At 42.9% G+C, this 16578-nt stretch overlaps 1 protein-coding gene and 1 pseudogene across 2 annotated transcripts; one reads left to right on the forward strand and one right to left on the reverse strand.

Annotated features, from left to right (window-relative positions):
* Positions 1-2004: 2004 nt before the first annotated feature.
* On the reverse strand, positions 2005-5131 carry LOC123820465 (chymase-like). Of its 2 annotated transcripts, none has more exons than XM_045841191.1 (5): positions 5017-5131; positions 4174-4324; positions 3262-3397; positions 2763-3017; positions 2005-2326 (listed from the first exon to the last, which is right to left on the reverse strand). In XM_045841191.1, exons 1-5 carry the CDS (start codon positions 5093-5095, stop codon positions 2183-2185), a joined length of 765 nt encoding a protein of 254 aa, XP_045697147.1. In that variant the 5' UTR covers positions 5096-5131; the 3' UTR covers positions 2005-2182. The 2 variants fall into 2 exon arrangements, with proteins under 2 accessions (XP_045697147.1, XP_045697148.1); XM_045841192.1 differs by having other exon boundaries at positions 4174-4247; positions 5017-5105.
* Positions 5132-14065: 8934 nt separating this feature from the next.
* On the forward strand, positions 14066-14629 carry LOC123820420 (annotated as a pseudogene).
* The last annotated feature ends 1949 nt before the right edge of the window (positions 14630-16578 follow it).

Below are 16578 nucleotides of genomic sequence, written 5' to 3' on the forward strand. Positions count from 1 at the left end.
GGGGTGTCACTGCCACAGGCTGAGTTAGGGCATTGGGCCCTGGGTGGCGAGGCTCAACAGTGTCCAGTTTGGAGTCCCCTTATAGCTGCTACCATGGGTGGTTCCCCCAGCCCTGGGTCTGGAGGGTCATGGGCTTCTCCTGTACTTTCTGTCCTGGGGATCTGGGTCTTATGTGCTCTGGTTCCACATCTTTCTGGGAAGGTCCTTCCACTTTATGTGCTCTCTATGTTTTTTTTCCTATGCATACACAAAATATACATTTACAAAAATTGAGATTCTACTATAGGGAAGTTTTGATATAGCTTTTAAAAAGCATTATATTATATGGACTTTCCCAACATTATTAAATGTTTTTGAAAATAAATTTTTGGCCTGGCTGGTGTAGCTCAGTGGATTGAGTGCAGGCCTGTGAACCAAAGGGCTGCCTGTTCACATGCCTGGGTTGCAGGCCAGCTCCCCAGTAGGGGGCGTGCTAGAGGCAACCACACACTGATGTTTCTCTGCCTCTGTCCTCCCCCTCTCTCTAAAAATAAATAAATAAAATCTTTAAAATTTTTTAAAATGAATTCAAAATATTCAATTATATGAACTGACCATTTAAACATGTTCCATGGCTCGAGTTTCTTTTTCTTTTTTTATTCTTAAGTATGGTTTAATACTCTTCTCCATTTCTGTACATCACAACACTAAGAATTCGCTGCTTAGGATCTCTCTGTAGAGCCTGTAGAGAATGCAGAGGCTATGGTTTTTACCCCCTTGTATCGATGTGTTTGTAGAATTTCACTTTTTTTTATTACTAAGAATACTAGGGTTAAACTCTTTATTCATGACTCTTTGGTATATCTCTGATTATTTCTTAAAGGGGAATTCCTAGAAAGAGTTCACTTGATGGGAGGGATTCACCGTACCCTCAGAGGCGAGGAGTGCTATCAGCTGCAGGTTCCTGTTGTGTCTGTCCCTGTCCTGCCCTGTTTTCTCTCCTCCAGCCAGTCCCTCAGCTGGCAACAGTTTGTGCTGAGCAGGCTCTACGCTTTTGTCTTTCTGCTGGTTTGGGTGTAGCCCTGTGTGACAGGGTATTGCTTGTGTGGAACTTGTGATGATAGCTTCTCTTATTTGTTCCAGGTATCTGCTTTGCAGCAACAAATGAGAGATAATCTACATCTCAGATTAAAGCTCCACAGATAGTACATCTTTTCTTATTGAGGTGGACTGCAAGGAGGACCCTATATGGTACTAACTGCCTTTTCTATATCATGTATCTAAACCAGTGGTTCTCAACTGAGGGTAATTCCTGCCCTCCTTACCTCCCTAACCCCTCATCCCCTGGAGGACATTTAGCAGTGCCTGGAGACATTTTTGGTTGTCGCAGTATGGTGTTGGAGGGGGTTGCTACTGTAATCAAGTAGAATGAGATCAGGGATGCTGTAAATATTGCACACCTATTTATTTTTTTAAAAAGGTTTTATTTATTCATTTTTAGAGAGAGGGAAAGGGAGAGAGTAAAAGAGGGAGAGAAACATCAATGTGAGAGAGAAACACTGATTGGTTGCTGCTCATATATGCCCCTACTGGGGACTGAACTGCAACCCAGGCATGTGCCCCAATCGGGAATCGAACAGGTGGCCCCTTGCTTTTTGGAGTTGTGCCCAACCAGCTGAGCCACACCAGTTAGGGCAATATTGTACACCTTGTTTGAAATTAAAATGTTCTTAGTGATTCCTGAATATTACTAAAGATAAATCTTAGTATAGGGTTGATAATCAAGACAAGAAAGGATCTGGTGTAATTTCTTGTTTAAATTGGAAATATGAATACTGCCTCTTAGGGAATCCCTTTCTCTTTTTTCTTTACCTGTTTTTTCTTCATTATTTTCTCTGTCTCTCTGCCTTTCTCTTACACACCTGTATGTCCACCTCTTTCAAAGCTTGTAGGCTGCCTGGGCTGGGCACCAGGTTGCTATGTGCAGGGAGAAGAGAACATTAGAGAGAGTAGACACACACTCACTGGAAGTTGAGTCTTTATTGAGGTTTACTGAGAGTTTTGTAACGTAGAAGAATTGTCTTGAGGATTAGGGGTGTGGCAGGACTTTCGCAGTGATCAAAGGCAGCTCCTTGGTTTCTGACATGGAGAACCTGCTCAGGTCCTGTTAAGATTTCATCTTGGGCTGGCCCAAGCTCCAGGGTTAATTCTCCTTCAGGACCTTATTGATCCAGGGCCGGTAATGGGAGATCCGGGTGAAGACAGCAGGGGGCTTTGCATTCTGCTGTCCATAGGAGACAATGCCTTGGGCCACTCCAGCACACAGAAGAGGGCCCCCTGAGTCTCCCTGGGTTGGGTGGGGTGGTAGGAAGGCAGAGAGAGAGAGAGAGAGAAAGAGAGAGAGAGAGAGAGAGAGAGAGAGAGAGAGAGGGAGAGAGAAGAAGGTGAGCCAGGGAAGTCATCCATTCCTGCCCATGGGTTCCAATTCAGTCACAGTCAGACCTAGGGTTAGACCCAGGAGCCCTGGCTCCTCATGGGGTTATACATCTTGGTCTGATACCCCTTCTTGTTATCCCATGTCCTGTTTAGCAGACTGAGAGGGATGGTTAGATACTGCACAGGGCCATGGGAGAATGGATCCACAGAGGGACAATTCCAGTGTCCTCAGTTCGTTGATCTCAAACCCAGCCACTGGCTGGCAATTTTTTAACCCCATCTCATTCCAGAAGATGTCTGGACCTTGAAAAGTGATTTGTGGAGAAGAACCCTTGTCTAAGGATTACCTTAAATACAGATTTTCTCTTTTTGGGATTGCCCACACACAGCTGAAGATTGGGGTCAAAAGTGTGGAAGTGTCTGCAGGCCTTGGTATCCATAAGTCTCAGCTTCACCTCTTGCAGAGTGTTGGAGCCTGATTTCCCTACTTCTGTTATTCCCCAGCCAGCCGCCCGGCACACTCTTCCAGGTGGGACAGAGTTGAACTGGGGTGGAAGGGGTAGTGTTCCCACGGCCAGGGTCAGGTTGGCTTTCTCATTCAACTGTGAAGGGAATGAGGGGCTGTCAATGCTAGAAATGGGTTAGGATGCTGTTGGAAGCAATCAGGGAGGGAGAGCACACGTTGTTTTATATTGGAGTCACGTCCAGAGAGGGGAGTTGTGCGGGGGTGGGGGTGGGGGGAGGTTGTAGTCCAGCAGCAGATCAGGAAAGTTTCAGGGCAATGAGGACCTGAAGGAGAAGCCTAAGAGTACAGGAAGTAAAGAAGAAGAAGAAAGATATTTTCACCTTTAGTAACATGATGTCATGAAGAATAAGAGTGTCATCATATTTTGGATGAGGGAATTGTTTTATGACCTCAAGCTTCTGCCATGTGTCTTCTTTCTCCATTATGTTATGGGCTCCAAGGGTGACCGTTATAGACCTGTTATGAGAGAGAGGAAGGCCAAAGAGAAGCAGTGATGGTTTGGGGTTTCTCCTGGCATGTACCCTATCTGAGAGAAGGGGACTGGAGTCTCTCAGTAGGTAACAAGACTCTATCCACTCCCCTTTTCCTGTGCCACTGTGGCATTTGTGGGGCTGAGGTTTTACTCGGGGAAGGCTTTTCCCAGTAAAACATGAGCCCTGAATCAGAGATAATTTCCAAGACTCGCAGGAATTGCTGGGGACTGAGCAGGCCATGGAGGACCCAGGGGACAGGGTTAGCACTTCCTAAATCAGGGAGCCCTTTTGAGAGCCAGCCCTCTGCAGCAAGAGACATCAGAGAAAAGGAAGAGGTGGTGGAGTCTCAGATGGACTCTGTTTCCTGCCTCCCAGGGAAAGGCTAGGTCAGGTACCTGAGAACTAAGGGCCTGTGTTTTTGGAATGAGCATAGAGGAAGTGGTTCAGAGAACGGTGGGGCCCTGAGAAGTAAGTGGAGAATCTTATGTGTTGGGGTTGGGGAGAGGGGGAGTTACTTTTGGGGGAGGGTTATTTGGTTGGCATCTCCTATTCTTTTGTAGGAGAGCTGAGTGTCTAGTGACTAAGGATCAGGGCATCCTTTCAGTTAACAAGAACAATTTCCTTAGCCCAACTCTTGCCTCTCCTTAAAGGGACCTAGGCCCACGAGCCCCTCCTCAGGCCCCCCCCCTGCCCCCCCGTGGGTGAGTCTCTGGTTGCTACCCTGGATATTTGGAGAGAAAGAGGACCCTGTTGTCTCACCTTCCTGCACAGTGAGCAGCCGTCAGCACAAAGTTCCGTCTTATCAGGAAACCACCACATTGCACTACTTTATTCTGGGCAATGACAATTTCCAGGTGGGCCATGTAGGGGCGAGAGTGAGGCTTGCACTCTGTGCCCCCAATGATCTCCCCTGGAAGAGAGAACCACAAGGCCTGAACACAGGCATTGGTACCCACTCCAGAGAATGCACAAGTTGGGTTAAAGTTGAGAGTGTGTTTCATGAATCTCACCCTCACCCTGTATTCTGCCTATCTTCCCTCTCAGATGTCTCTAGTGTCTGTTTTCCCTAGGTACAGTCTCCTACATAAATTCTCATCCCTTCCTTTAGACATGATAGCCAACCAGCCTCAGATGCTGTTCAGGCATTTTCCCCCTCAGATTTCCCCCATTCTCCCATTCTGCCCCTGCCTCAGCCCTCCTGTCACCATGCAGGACAAGCTCTTGAGGTCGCTGTCTTGATTTTCTCCACAGTCCATGAACTGTGTCACAAAAGGACCAAATTCTAAGTTAATGTATAGCTCCAAAGCTCAGAGGATGAAGAGAATATAAGACTTTATACACATGGTCACACATGTTAGAGAAGAAACCCCTTTTCCTCCCAACTGCTCTGGGCTTTTCCCCAATCAATGTGGGGGTTCCTTGTTCCTGGGAACTACCATAGGCTACAGAGATGCTGTGGGTGCATTCCAAGGGGAAGCTTTACTCTGGACTCTTGAAGAGAGAACCTGCTCCTCTCCTGTTTGAGAGTCATCTATATTCAGACAAAACTTTGTTTTAGGAGCTGATCCTGAAGCTCACAGAGGGAAGAACCCCGAGACTCACCAGCTTCAGATCTGGAGCACAGGAGAAAGAACAGCAGGGGAAGAGGAAGATGGCCCATCTTCTCAGAGAGATTGCCCATGGCAGGTGCTGCTTTTGTCTTTCAGTCTTGAGTTTTATAACTCCCAGCAAGGAAGAAAAGGGCAGGGCTGGTAACTACAGGAACTGGGTGGTCAGGTTTTTTTTTAAATTCTTTTTTCCCCTCTTGTTCTAAGCTGTCTGTCTTTTTGATCAGAAAAGACAGCCCTGACTGGTGTGGTTCAGTGGGTTGGACATTGTCCCATAATCCGAAAGTTTGCGGTTTGATTCCTGGCAACATGCCTGGGTTGCAGGACAGGTCCCTAGTATGGGGCATGTGAGAGGCAACCAGTCAATGCTTCTTTCACACATTGATGTTTCTCTCCTTCCCTTCCCCGCTCTCTCTCAAAAAAAAAAGAAAGAAAGAAAGAAAGAAAGAAAGAAAGAAAGAAAGAAAGAAATTCCCCCAGAGTTGCCCTTTGTTTTGTTAGAGGTAAAGTTGAGGCCTGAGCTCTTAAGTGCTGGCTTCCAGGATGAACTCGGCACTGTGGTGCCTTACCTGGAGTGTGGGGTGAGTGAAGGGGATCATGTCTTTCCCAGTTAGAGCAGTTTGTTAGAGGCCCAGCAGAAACACGGGTGGGGGAGATTTGTTACACTGAGCATTCAGAAGCATATGCACTTTTACGGCTATAGCCCATAGTAGGAAATAAATTTTGCAAAAACACTCAATGCCATATATATGTTATATGTGAGTACATGAGCACAAATATATACACATACAAATGAGTCAAAAATTTCAGGAAACAATATTTATCCTTATTAGATACAGTGCCCTCTCTTAGTTTCCATTCCATTCCATTCCATTCCATTCCATGTTAAAATATGAATACCATCCATTTAAAGGATTATTACCTGTAATTTGAAAACATTAATCTGGCTCTCTCTTCCTCTGAATCAAATGTTCATTGGCAGAAGAAAAGTGAGATCCAAGGAAAGTAGACGGGGGAAGGGAATATACCCTGTTTTAAGACTTTACACACATTATCACAAGAGAAAATGGCACTAGCATTTAAAAAAAGATTTTACTTATTTTTCGAGAAGGGAAGGGAGAAAAAGGGAGAGAAACATCAATATGTGGTTGCCTCTCATGCTCCCCCTACTGGGGACCTGGCCTACAACCCAGGCATGTGCCCTGACTGGGAATTGAACTGGTGACCCTTTGGTTTGCAGGCTGGCACTCAGGCCACTGAGCCACATCAGTCAGGGTGGAATTAGCATTTTTGAAAGCCTATGCATATCATTTATTGTTATAACTATGATATATTTTCATCACAATATTGCAAAGTGGGTATTATTATATGAATTTTATTTATCTGCTATCCAGGCTTATGGTTCAGAATTAGACTTACCTGATTCCAAATTAAGGGCCCTTTCTGCTCTGCCAGTGGTGATGTATAGATGTAGAAAAATGATCGTTTCTCGGGGGCTGGGGTTTTCTACTCTCACATTAAGAATCAAAGTGGTTTTTGCTGAAAAAGAATATGTGCACACAGATGTCAGTGTCTGAGGTTTTTCCCCATAACCACCTTGGGAAATACCATTATGAAGATTTTACAGATGTAGAATTGAGACTCATACACACTAACATGACCAAGATCACACATATCATAACTATCTTAAATGGGTTTCAAGTGCATATCTGTTGTGTTCCGCAGAGTTGGGGAAGCAGGGAGTCTAGTGAAGAGTGGGGGTAACATGGTGGCATGTCATTTCTATTGGAGAGTTATAAGGCATTTAGTTCAGAGATGGGGAAGCACAGGGGCCTTATACCTTCCCAGATCATTCTATCATGACCTTAGTCTCAGTTTGGGCTTGTAACTGGGGTGATACAATTCTTAGTATATACTGACTGAGTTCTCTGTTGCCCTCAGTTCTGATCCTGTCTAGAATAGAATATTTACATATTTTCCTAATGCTTGAGGAGTGCTTGAACTAACCAGTTTAAAATACAGAATGCCAAGTGAAATTTGTGTTACAGATGAATAACAAATCATTTTTTTAAGTAGAAGTGTGCCCCGATATTGAGTAAGGCGTACTTATAATAAAATTGTTGTCTGAAACTCAAACTTACCTGAGAGTCCTGTATTTTTATCTGCTAAAACTAGTAACCATACTTGGCATTCTACCATTAGCAGAGGAGAGAAAAATCTGGAGTTGCAAAAGTTTTGTCCTGTAGCACTGTACCACTTAGACCAAAAAGCAGGGGTGTAAACAAAGGAAGGACATTCATTTTTCACTCATGTAATGAGGAGCTGAGAGGTAGGAAGTTCAGGGCTCATGCGATTGCTCCACAGCATCATTAAGGTTCAGATCCACCAAGACTGAAGTTTTGTTTCACCTGCACCGTCTAAGGGCGAGAGAATGGAATAGGTGTAGCTCCAGTCAGGTGACCAATTTCTGAAATGAGAACTGTACAATCTGATCATGTTTCTCCCTTGCCATGTCATGTGTGCATTTACATATTTCAATAGCTTACCTTTTTCTCTCTTCTCTGCATTCCTTCTGCTGTTTTATATGTGGTACATTGTTGTTGGTGAAGTTTATACTTTAGCCTATGGTTTGCAGAATATCAGTTTGGGAGTGTGACTAAATTAGAAGTGGAATGGGTATCATGTAGAGTTCCTGAATTTGGAGTATAAAGTAATAACTGATGAGACTGGGTTATTTCATTTCTGGGGAGAGCCAAGCCTCATTTTCCTTTGGACAAAAGATAGTGATGGTTATGGTCAATGAGAACATTTTTGTTTTGGGGAATATTAAGTATGGAAAAAGAGTGCATGTTCATGTTGGGCAGCCAAATGATGGATTGTAGTGGACATTTGCCATGTATGTGGTGGATCTGTAGCGTCTTTTGAATGTCCTTCCTATATTAGCAGAATTCTCAATTATTGTTCTTACCTTTCTAAGGTAGAATCCACAACTTCCTTTTTCTTATTTTCTTTTTTAAAATTATATTTTATTGAGTATGCTGTTACAGTTGTCCAAATTTTTCCCCCTTTCCCTTCCTCCATCCAGCAACACCCACTCCCTCAGGCAATCTCCACATCATTGTTCATGTCCATGGGTCAGTCGTGCATGTAAATTCTGTGGCTACTCCATTTCCTATACCATACTTTACAGTCCCATGGCTATTCTGTAACTACCTATTTGTATTTCTTAATCCCCTCACCTCTTCACTTGTTCCCACATGCCCCCTCCCATCTGGCAACCATCAAAATGCTCTCTGTATCCATAGTTCTGTCTTTGTTCTTCTGGTTTGCTTAGTTTATTTTTAGATTCAATTGTTGATAGATATGTATTCTTTTTGCCATTTTATTGTTCACAGTTTTGATCTTCTTTTTCTTAAATAAGTCCCTTTAATGTTTCATGTAATATTGATTTGGTGATGATGAACTCAATTAGTTTTTTCTTGTCTGAGAAGCTCTTTATCTGCCCTTTCATTCTAAATGATAGCTTTGCTAGATAGAGCAACATTGGCTGTAGGTCCCTGCTTTTCATGACTTTGAATATTTCTTGCCAATCCCTTCTAGCCTGCAAAGTTTCTTTTGAGAAATCAGCTGACAATCTTATGGGAACTCCCCTGTAGGGAACTAATTTCTTTTCTCTTGCTGCTTTTAAGATTCTCTTTTTATCTTTAACCTTTGACATTGTAATTATGATATGTCTTGGAGTGGGCCTCTTTGCATCCATCTTATTTGGGACTTTCTGTGCTCCTTGGACTGGCATATCTATTTCTTTCACCAAATTAGAGAATGTTTTTTAAAGTTAGGTTTTCATTCTCCTTTTCTTGCTCTTTTTCTTCTCCTTCTGGTACCTCTATTATGTGAATGTTGGAATGCTTGAAGCTTTCCCAGAGGCTGGTTATACTATCCTTGTTTGTTTTGGATTCTTTCTTCTTATTGTTGTTCTGATTTTTTTATTTTGCTTTCTTATGTTGCAAATTATTGATTTGATTCTTGGCTTCATCCACTCTACTGTTGTTTCCCTCTGAGTTGTTCTTTATTGCATTAGTGTATCCTTCGTTTCTGACTGGATCTTTTTTATGCTGTTGAGGTCCTCACTAAATTCCTTGACCATCCTTATAACCAGTGTTTTGAACTCTGCATCTGATAGATGGCTTGTCTCCATTTTGTTTAGTTCTTTTTCTGGAGTTTTGATCTGTTCTTTCATTTGGGCCATGTTTCTTTGTCTCCTCATTTTGGCAGCCTTCTTGTGTTGGTTTCTGTGTGATAGGTAGAGCTGCTATGACTTCCTGTCTTGGTACTGTGCTAAAGTACTAGGTCCTGTAGGGTCCAGTGGCACAGCCTCCCCTGTCACCCAAGCTGGGTACTTGAGGTGCATCCTTCACGTGCATTGAGTACACCCTCCTTTTGTAGTTGAGTGTTGATTGCTGTTGGCAGGTCAATGGGATGGATTTACCCACATCAGTCAGCTGCAAGGACTGGCAGTGACCAGTGACCACCAACCTCCATCCTCTGTGGAGGATCAGCTGTGCAGGGGCAGGGTGATAGTGCTCGGACATGGTCTGTAGCTATTCACTGGGTGCACGGACTCTGGGGTTTCCCAGATGGTACAGGCCAAGGGCAGCTCCCATCTGTGTTTTGCCCAGTTCCACCCTGCCTGAGCTATAAAACAATATGAGAAGGTTACTGCTTGTGGTGGAGTCTTGGGGATTCCCAGACAAAGCCAAGCTGTGAATCTAGGCTGACTGCTTTTAGTGCTGTGCCTGGGCTACTTAGCAAGATATATCAGGTCTGGGGGCTCATTGAGGCCAGATGATGCTTGTTTGAGAGGATTCAGGAAGTTGTGAAGTATGAGCCAAGACTAGCCATTCACATGGAAAAGTCACTGCTAACAACTTGGAGGGCCCATGTTTTGGGTGGGATGGAGTCTTAGGAGATGTCTAGGGTGGGGCAAACAGTGTTAGCCAGGTTGATGGAGTCTCAGATAGGGCATCTACCTGCTGATTCTGTGGCTCTATTGGGGGAGGATTCAGAAAAGGGACAATGGCCTCTGCTCACCTTCCTGTCTGGGAAAAAGCTGTCCCCTGGCTTTCTCCTTGATTCCAGGCAATTCAGTTCCTCCATCCCTTAAGAGCCACTTCTGGCTCTTAAGCTGCTACCCTGGTGCTGGAGCTCAGAGGGAGTAAATATGAGTTAGTCATTATTTGAGTTCTTTAAGAGGAACTGCTTGGGATTCCAGAAGTTTCTTCCACCAACTCAATCCCTGCTGGCTTTTGCAGCCATAAGTTGTGGGGACTTATTATCCTGGCACTGGAACTCTGGACTGGAGGGCCTGGTTTGGGATTGGGACCCCTCTCTCCTGAGATATCCCTCCCAAGTTTTTATCCACCACACATGAGTGTAGGACTAGTCCATTCCATGTCTCCACCCCTCTTTCTAGTCTGGATGCATGTGGTTTCTATAATGCCATAGTTGTCAGACTTCCATTCATCTTGATTTCTGATGGTTCTGAGTGATGGTTGTTCTATAGTTTAGTTGTAATTTTGAGTGGTTGTGCGAGGAGGTGAGGTGTGTTTACCTATATTGCTGTCTTGACTGGAAGTTCTCTTCGATTTTCTTGCATCGAGGGCCATGTAATGAGACTGCCAATCAGATGAATGTGTGTAGATTTGATTTAGAAGGGGTAACAAGGTAGAGGGCATTATGTGGAATTATAATTTTTCTGGTGAGGGTGAATTGCAGAGGGATCTGTCTTCAGGGGAGGAATTAGTCGTGGTTCAGGTGCCTGGTGCAAGCCAACGGGCAGTGAGAACTTTGCTGAATAGTCTCACAGTGTAGTTCAGACATTGTTTCTGGTCAGGTTGCTTCCAGATTGAATTCTGAAGCATCTGGCAAACAGAAGTTGAACTGGTATAAAGAAGAATTTACTAATAATCAGTTGTTACAACATGATTGTGTGGTTAGGAGAGGTAAATGATTTCCTATTTGCTGGAGACACTTAAAGTAGATGTTACATGAAGTCTTGTTTAGGATTCATGATTAGTGGAAAGGAGAGGTTTGAACTTGATGTAAAAACACTGACATTTTGATGGCAGTGATTTCCTTAGCCACTATAATGCAGAGGGATCATCCCTTCTCTGAGTTCCTGAAATATTTATTATCTGTGCCATTTTTCACTTTGACATTTGAGAGATTCAGCTGCTTTTGCAGTTAGATGGGGCAAGCTTGTATCATGCTTCTTCCCCTTATCTGTCTGACTTAGGACAAGCCCTTAAGTTCTCAGCATTAGTTAACTGCAACTGTAAAATATGAAGAGTGATGTGAAACAGGGTTTCTGGAGAACTGAATATGGTGTTAAATGTAAAATGCCACGTGGTTGGTCCTTAATAAATGTTGGTTTTGTTCCTTTAATTGTGTTATAACTTGTGCTGCCATATAGCCACTTGATGGGTAAATGATGCATATGTCCTCATTGAGGCTTTCTACTTGTCTGATCAAAGAAGATCGTACTTTCTCTAAATTCCCATAAACACATTACAGATCAGTCAGATAAATAGACTTCAGTTATGCCCTGCTTTGAACAGCATCTTCTTTCTATTCATTTCACTTCAGGCTGCCAGGTTGTTACTTTAATGTTTCTGAGTAATTGGCTGTTTTTTTTTTTTTAGATTTTATTTATTTATTTTTTAGAGAGGGAAGGGGGGGAGAGAGAGAGAGAGAGAGAGAGAGAGAGAGAGAGAGAGAGAGAGAGAAAGAGAGAGAGAAACATCAATGCATCAATGTGCAGTTGCTGGGGGTCATGGCCTGCAACCCATGCATGTACCCTGACTGGGAATCGAACCTGCGACACTTTGGTTCGCAGCCCGCGCTCAATCCACTGAGCTACGCCAGCCAGGTTGGCTGTGTCTTTTTTGATTGAGCATGTGTATAAAAATTGTTTTAACCTTTAAGTTGCCATGTAGAGATACAACACCTATAAGCTTTTGTAAATGTTTAAGTCTCATATAGGAAATACTATGGATAGCTCAGCTGGTTAGAGCATTGTCCTGATATGCCAAAGTTGTGGGTTTGATTTCTGGTCAGGGTTTTTACAGGAATCACCAATTAATGTATGAATGAGTGAAATAGCAAATTGATGTTTTGTTCTCTCCCTCTCTCTAAAAATCAATGTATTAAAAAATACTGTGGATGAAGGACAACTGATGGCACAGGCTCATGCCACCTTGCATCAGATTGAGACAGCAGTGCAATGGACCAGGGACAGAACATCCTTTATGGTATTGGCCACATTTTCCTGAAGCCAGGATGGAGCTTACTCTGCTTGCTTTTGCAATAACTTCTGCCTGTTTCTGTAGTTGATGTTGCTGAACGAGTTTTTCTAAATGTAAAGTATAAATTTAACTGCTGCTAACTTCCATTCAGCATCTGTAAAGGAATTTCAAGGATATAAGCTGATTTATTTTACTATGTTCTTGCCTCAACTCTGAACACACTAGTTCCTTTTTGAATCACTGCACTGTGCACAATTCTTTCAGTGGACAGAGAATCCAGGGGGATCATGAATGGAGAGGTCCTGGGTGATTACCTCAAGTTTTGGTTTGGAGACAAGATGCTTCATGGTTGTGTGTGATCATTTCTGTCCCAGGTTTTCTGATCCCCAATCTTGTTCTTTTGGAGTTTCTGATATTTAAAGTTTATTTTTTCATCTTCATAAATATTTATTTGAAGTCAAATAACATTTTAAAAAATAATTTTTATTTCTAATTACAGTTGATATACAACATTATATTAGTTTCAGGTTTACAATATAGTATTAGACATTTATATATCCTATGAAGTGATCACCCCAATAAAATCTGACACCATATGTAGTTATTGAAATATTATTGACTGTATTCCCTATGCTGCACTTTATACCCCCATGATTATATTGTAACTATCAGTTTGTAAATCTTAATGCCTTCCCTTTTTTCACCCACTCCATTACCCCCCTCCCATCTGGCAACCATCAAAATGTTCTCTGTATCTGTGAATTTGTTTCTGTTTTGTTTGTTTGTTTGTTTGTTTTGTTTAGACTCCACATATATGTGAAATCATATTGCATTTGTCTTTCTCTGACTCATTTCACTCAGCACAATAACCTGTAGGTCCATCCATGTTGTTGCAGATGGCAAGATTTCATCCTTTTTTTCTTATGTCTGATTCATATTTCATTGAATATATGCACCACTTCTTTATTCATCTATTCATGGACACTTAGGTTGCTTCCATATCTTGGCTATTGTAAATACTGCTGCAGTGAACATATGGATGCATATGCCTCTTTGAATTAGTGTTTTGAATTTCTTTGGATAAGTACCCAGAAATGGAACTGCTGGGTCCTTTTTTGTCTCTTATTGTAGCCCTTGTTTTAAGGTCTGGTATAAGCGTTGCTGAGTTGTTTTTCTTTTTTTAAATTTTCATGAAATATCTTTTTCCATCCTTTTACTTTTGGTCTCCGTGTGTCTTTTGATCTGAAATGAGTCTTTTGTAGACAGCATATGTAAGGGTATTGTCTTCATATCCATCAACCACCTTGTAACTTTTGGCTGAAGCATTTAACTGTTTACATTTATAGTAATTGTTTATAGATAGTTATTGCCATTTTACTATTTTCATATTTTTTATCTTTTTATTCTTTCCTCTTCTTCAAGAAATTCCTTTAACATTTCTTGTAATACTGGTTTGGTGGTGATGAACTCCTTTTGCTTTTTCTTGTTTGGAAAGCTATTTATCTGTCCTTCGATTCTAAATGACAGCTTCTGGGTAGAGTAATTTTGGTCATAGGTCTTTGCTTTTTATCACTTCAAATATTTTGTGCCAATCCTTCCTGGCCTGCAAAGTTTGTGTTGAGAAATCAATTGACAGTCCTATGGGAGCTCCCTCGTAGGTAACTAACTGCTTTTCTCTTGCTGCTTTTAGGATTCTCCCTTTGTTGCTTTTCTGGATCTGGTCAAGCAGAAGGTACCATCATGGGGGTTGAAATCTGCCACAGCAAAGACTGAAAGGTTTGGCTCAAGGAGCCCAAGAGCCAGGCCATCTACCTAAGGCTGTTGGTTAAGCTATACAGGTTTATGGACAGATGAGTCAACTCCACCTTCAGCCAAATGGTGCTGAAGAGATTATTCATAGGTTGCAGCAATGGGTTGCCTCCATCCCTTTCCTGGATGATCCAGAAGATGAAGCTTCCTGGTCATGAAGGCAAAACCACTCTGTTTATAGGAACTATAACTGATGATGTGTATATCCAGGAGGTACCCAACCTGAAAGTGTGTTCTCTTTGTGTGAGCCTCTGTGCTCAGAGCTGCATCCTGAAGGCCAGTAGCAAGATCCTCACCTTTGACCAGCTGGCTCTGGACACCCCCAAGGGCTGTGGCACCATCTTTCTTTGTAGTCCTTGCAAGGGCAGAGAAGTGTATAGGCATTTTGACAAGGCCCTATGAACCTTTCACAGCTACACAAAAATCTATGTACATCCAACAGCCAGAAGTCTGAGCCCGCAAGAGGCCCATGGGCCATGGGCCATGCAGCTATAAAAACTAAACTCAGATTTCACCTTGTTATTAAAAAGATCTTGGATGCTGAAAAAAAAAAGATTTTCTCTTTGTCCTTAACTTTAGCATTTTAATTATGATATATCTTGCTGTGGGTCTCTTTGGGTTCATCATGTTTGGGACTCACTGTGCTTCCTGGGCTTGTATGTCTATTTCCTGTGCCAGGTTAGAGTAGTTTTCCATCATTATTTCCTTTTTATAAAATATATTTTATTGATTATGCTATTACAGTTGTCCCATTTCCCCCCTTCTCTACCCTCCACCCTGTACCCCCTCTCCCACCCACGTTCCCCCCCTTTAGTTCATGTCCATGTGTCATACTTGTGAGTTCTTTAGCTTCTACATTTCCTGTACTATTCTTGCCCTCCCCTATCTATTTTCAACCTACATTCTATGCTACTTATTCTCTATACCTTTTCCCCCCTCTCCTCCTCCCACCCCCCCCCCTGCTGCTAACCCTCCATGTGCCCTCCATTTCTATGGTTCTGTTCCTGTTCTAATTGTTTACTTAGTTTCTTTTGGTTTTGCTTTAGGTGTGGTTGTTAATAATTGTGAGTTTGCTGTCCTTTTACTATACATGTTTTTTTCTTTATCTTCTTTTTCTTAGATAAGTCCCTTTAACATTTCATAAAATAAGGGCTTGGTGATGATGAACTCCTTTCACTTGACCTTATCTGAGAAGCACTTTATCTGTCCTTCCATTCTAAATGAAAGCTTTGCTGGATAGAGTAATGTGGGATATAGGTCCTTGTCTTTCATGACTTGGAATATTTCTTTCCAGCCCCTTCTTGCCTGTAAGGTCTCTTTTGGGAAATCAGCTGGCAGTCTGATGGGAACTCCTTTGTAGGTTACTGTCCCCTTATCTCTTGCTGCTTCTAGGATTCTCTCCTTCGTTTTTACCTTGGCTAATGTAATTATGATATGCCTTGGTGTGTTTCTTCTTGGGTCCAACTTCTTTGGGGCTCTCTGAGCTTCTTGGATTTCTTGGAAGACTGTTCCCTTTGCCAGATTGGGGAAGTTCTCCTTTATTATTTGTTCAAATACGTGCTCAATTTGTTGCTTTCCCCCTTCCCATTCTGGTACCCCTATAATTCGGATGTTGGAATGTTTAAAGGTGTCCTGGATGCTCTTAAGCTTTTCCTTGATTTTTTTGAATTCTTATTTCATCATGCTTTCCTGCTTGGTTGATTCTATCTTCCTTCTGGTCCACTGTATTGTTTTGAGACTCAGATTCCTTCCTTTCACTATTGGCTCTCCTCCGCGTATCTTCCTGCATCTCTTTTATGGTAACCTGCATCCTTTCATCTAAATTGCGCCCAAAATCAACCAATTCCGTGAGCTTTCTGATCACCAGTGTTTTGAACTGTGCATCTGATAGATTGGCTATTTCTTGGTTGCTCAAAAGGATGAGTCCTGGGGGACTGATCTGCTCTGTTGGATACATGCCTTTCCCTGTCTCTCCTTTTTTTTCCCCGGTCTGGTCGCTCTTGTTATGGTGGGGGGCAGAGCCTTAGGTGTTCACCAGGGCTGGGCACCCCAGTTGCTAGATTGTGACATTATATGTGGGGGCGGGGGCGGGAGTGGGAGCGGGGATGGGAGGGAACAATGGTGGTAGTTCCGTTCTCCTGGCCTCAGACCCTTCTCTGGGATCCTGGACTGCGAGCTCTGCCCTGGTCCACAATTGCTGCCTCACTGGGTCTGCCAGCCACAGCTTGCGTACTCAGGGATCACCGCTGTGTTCTTGTGCCCCGGATGGCTGTCGCGCCGATTTCGCGCCAAATTTTCCCCGACCTCCGTGTGCTGCCGACCTGCACCAGCCCTGCGCCCGCCCGGCTTGTCTTCTCCTACCAGTCTGGATGTACGGGTCTACTTCAACTTCTTGGCTGTCTGACTTCCATTCAGATAAATCCTCTATCAGTTCTGGGTGTTAT

This window comes from Phyllostomus hastatus, unplaced genomic scaffold (genome assembly GCF_019186645.2).
Source record: "Phyllostomus hastatus isolate PE091 unplaced genomic scaffold, TTU_PhHast_1.1 phas_contig_348, whole genome shotgun sequence".
NCBI lineage: Eukaryota > Metazoa > Chordata > Mammalia > Chiroptera > Phyllostomidae > Phyllostomus > Phyllostomus hastatus.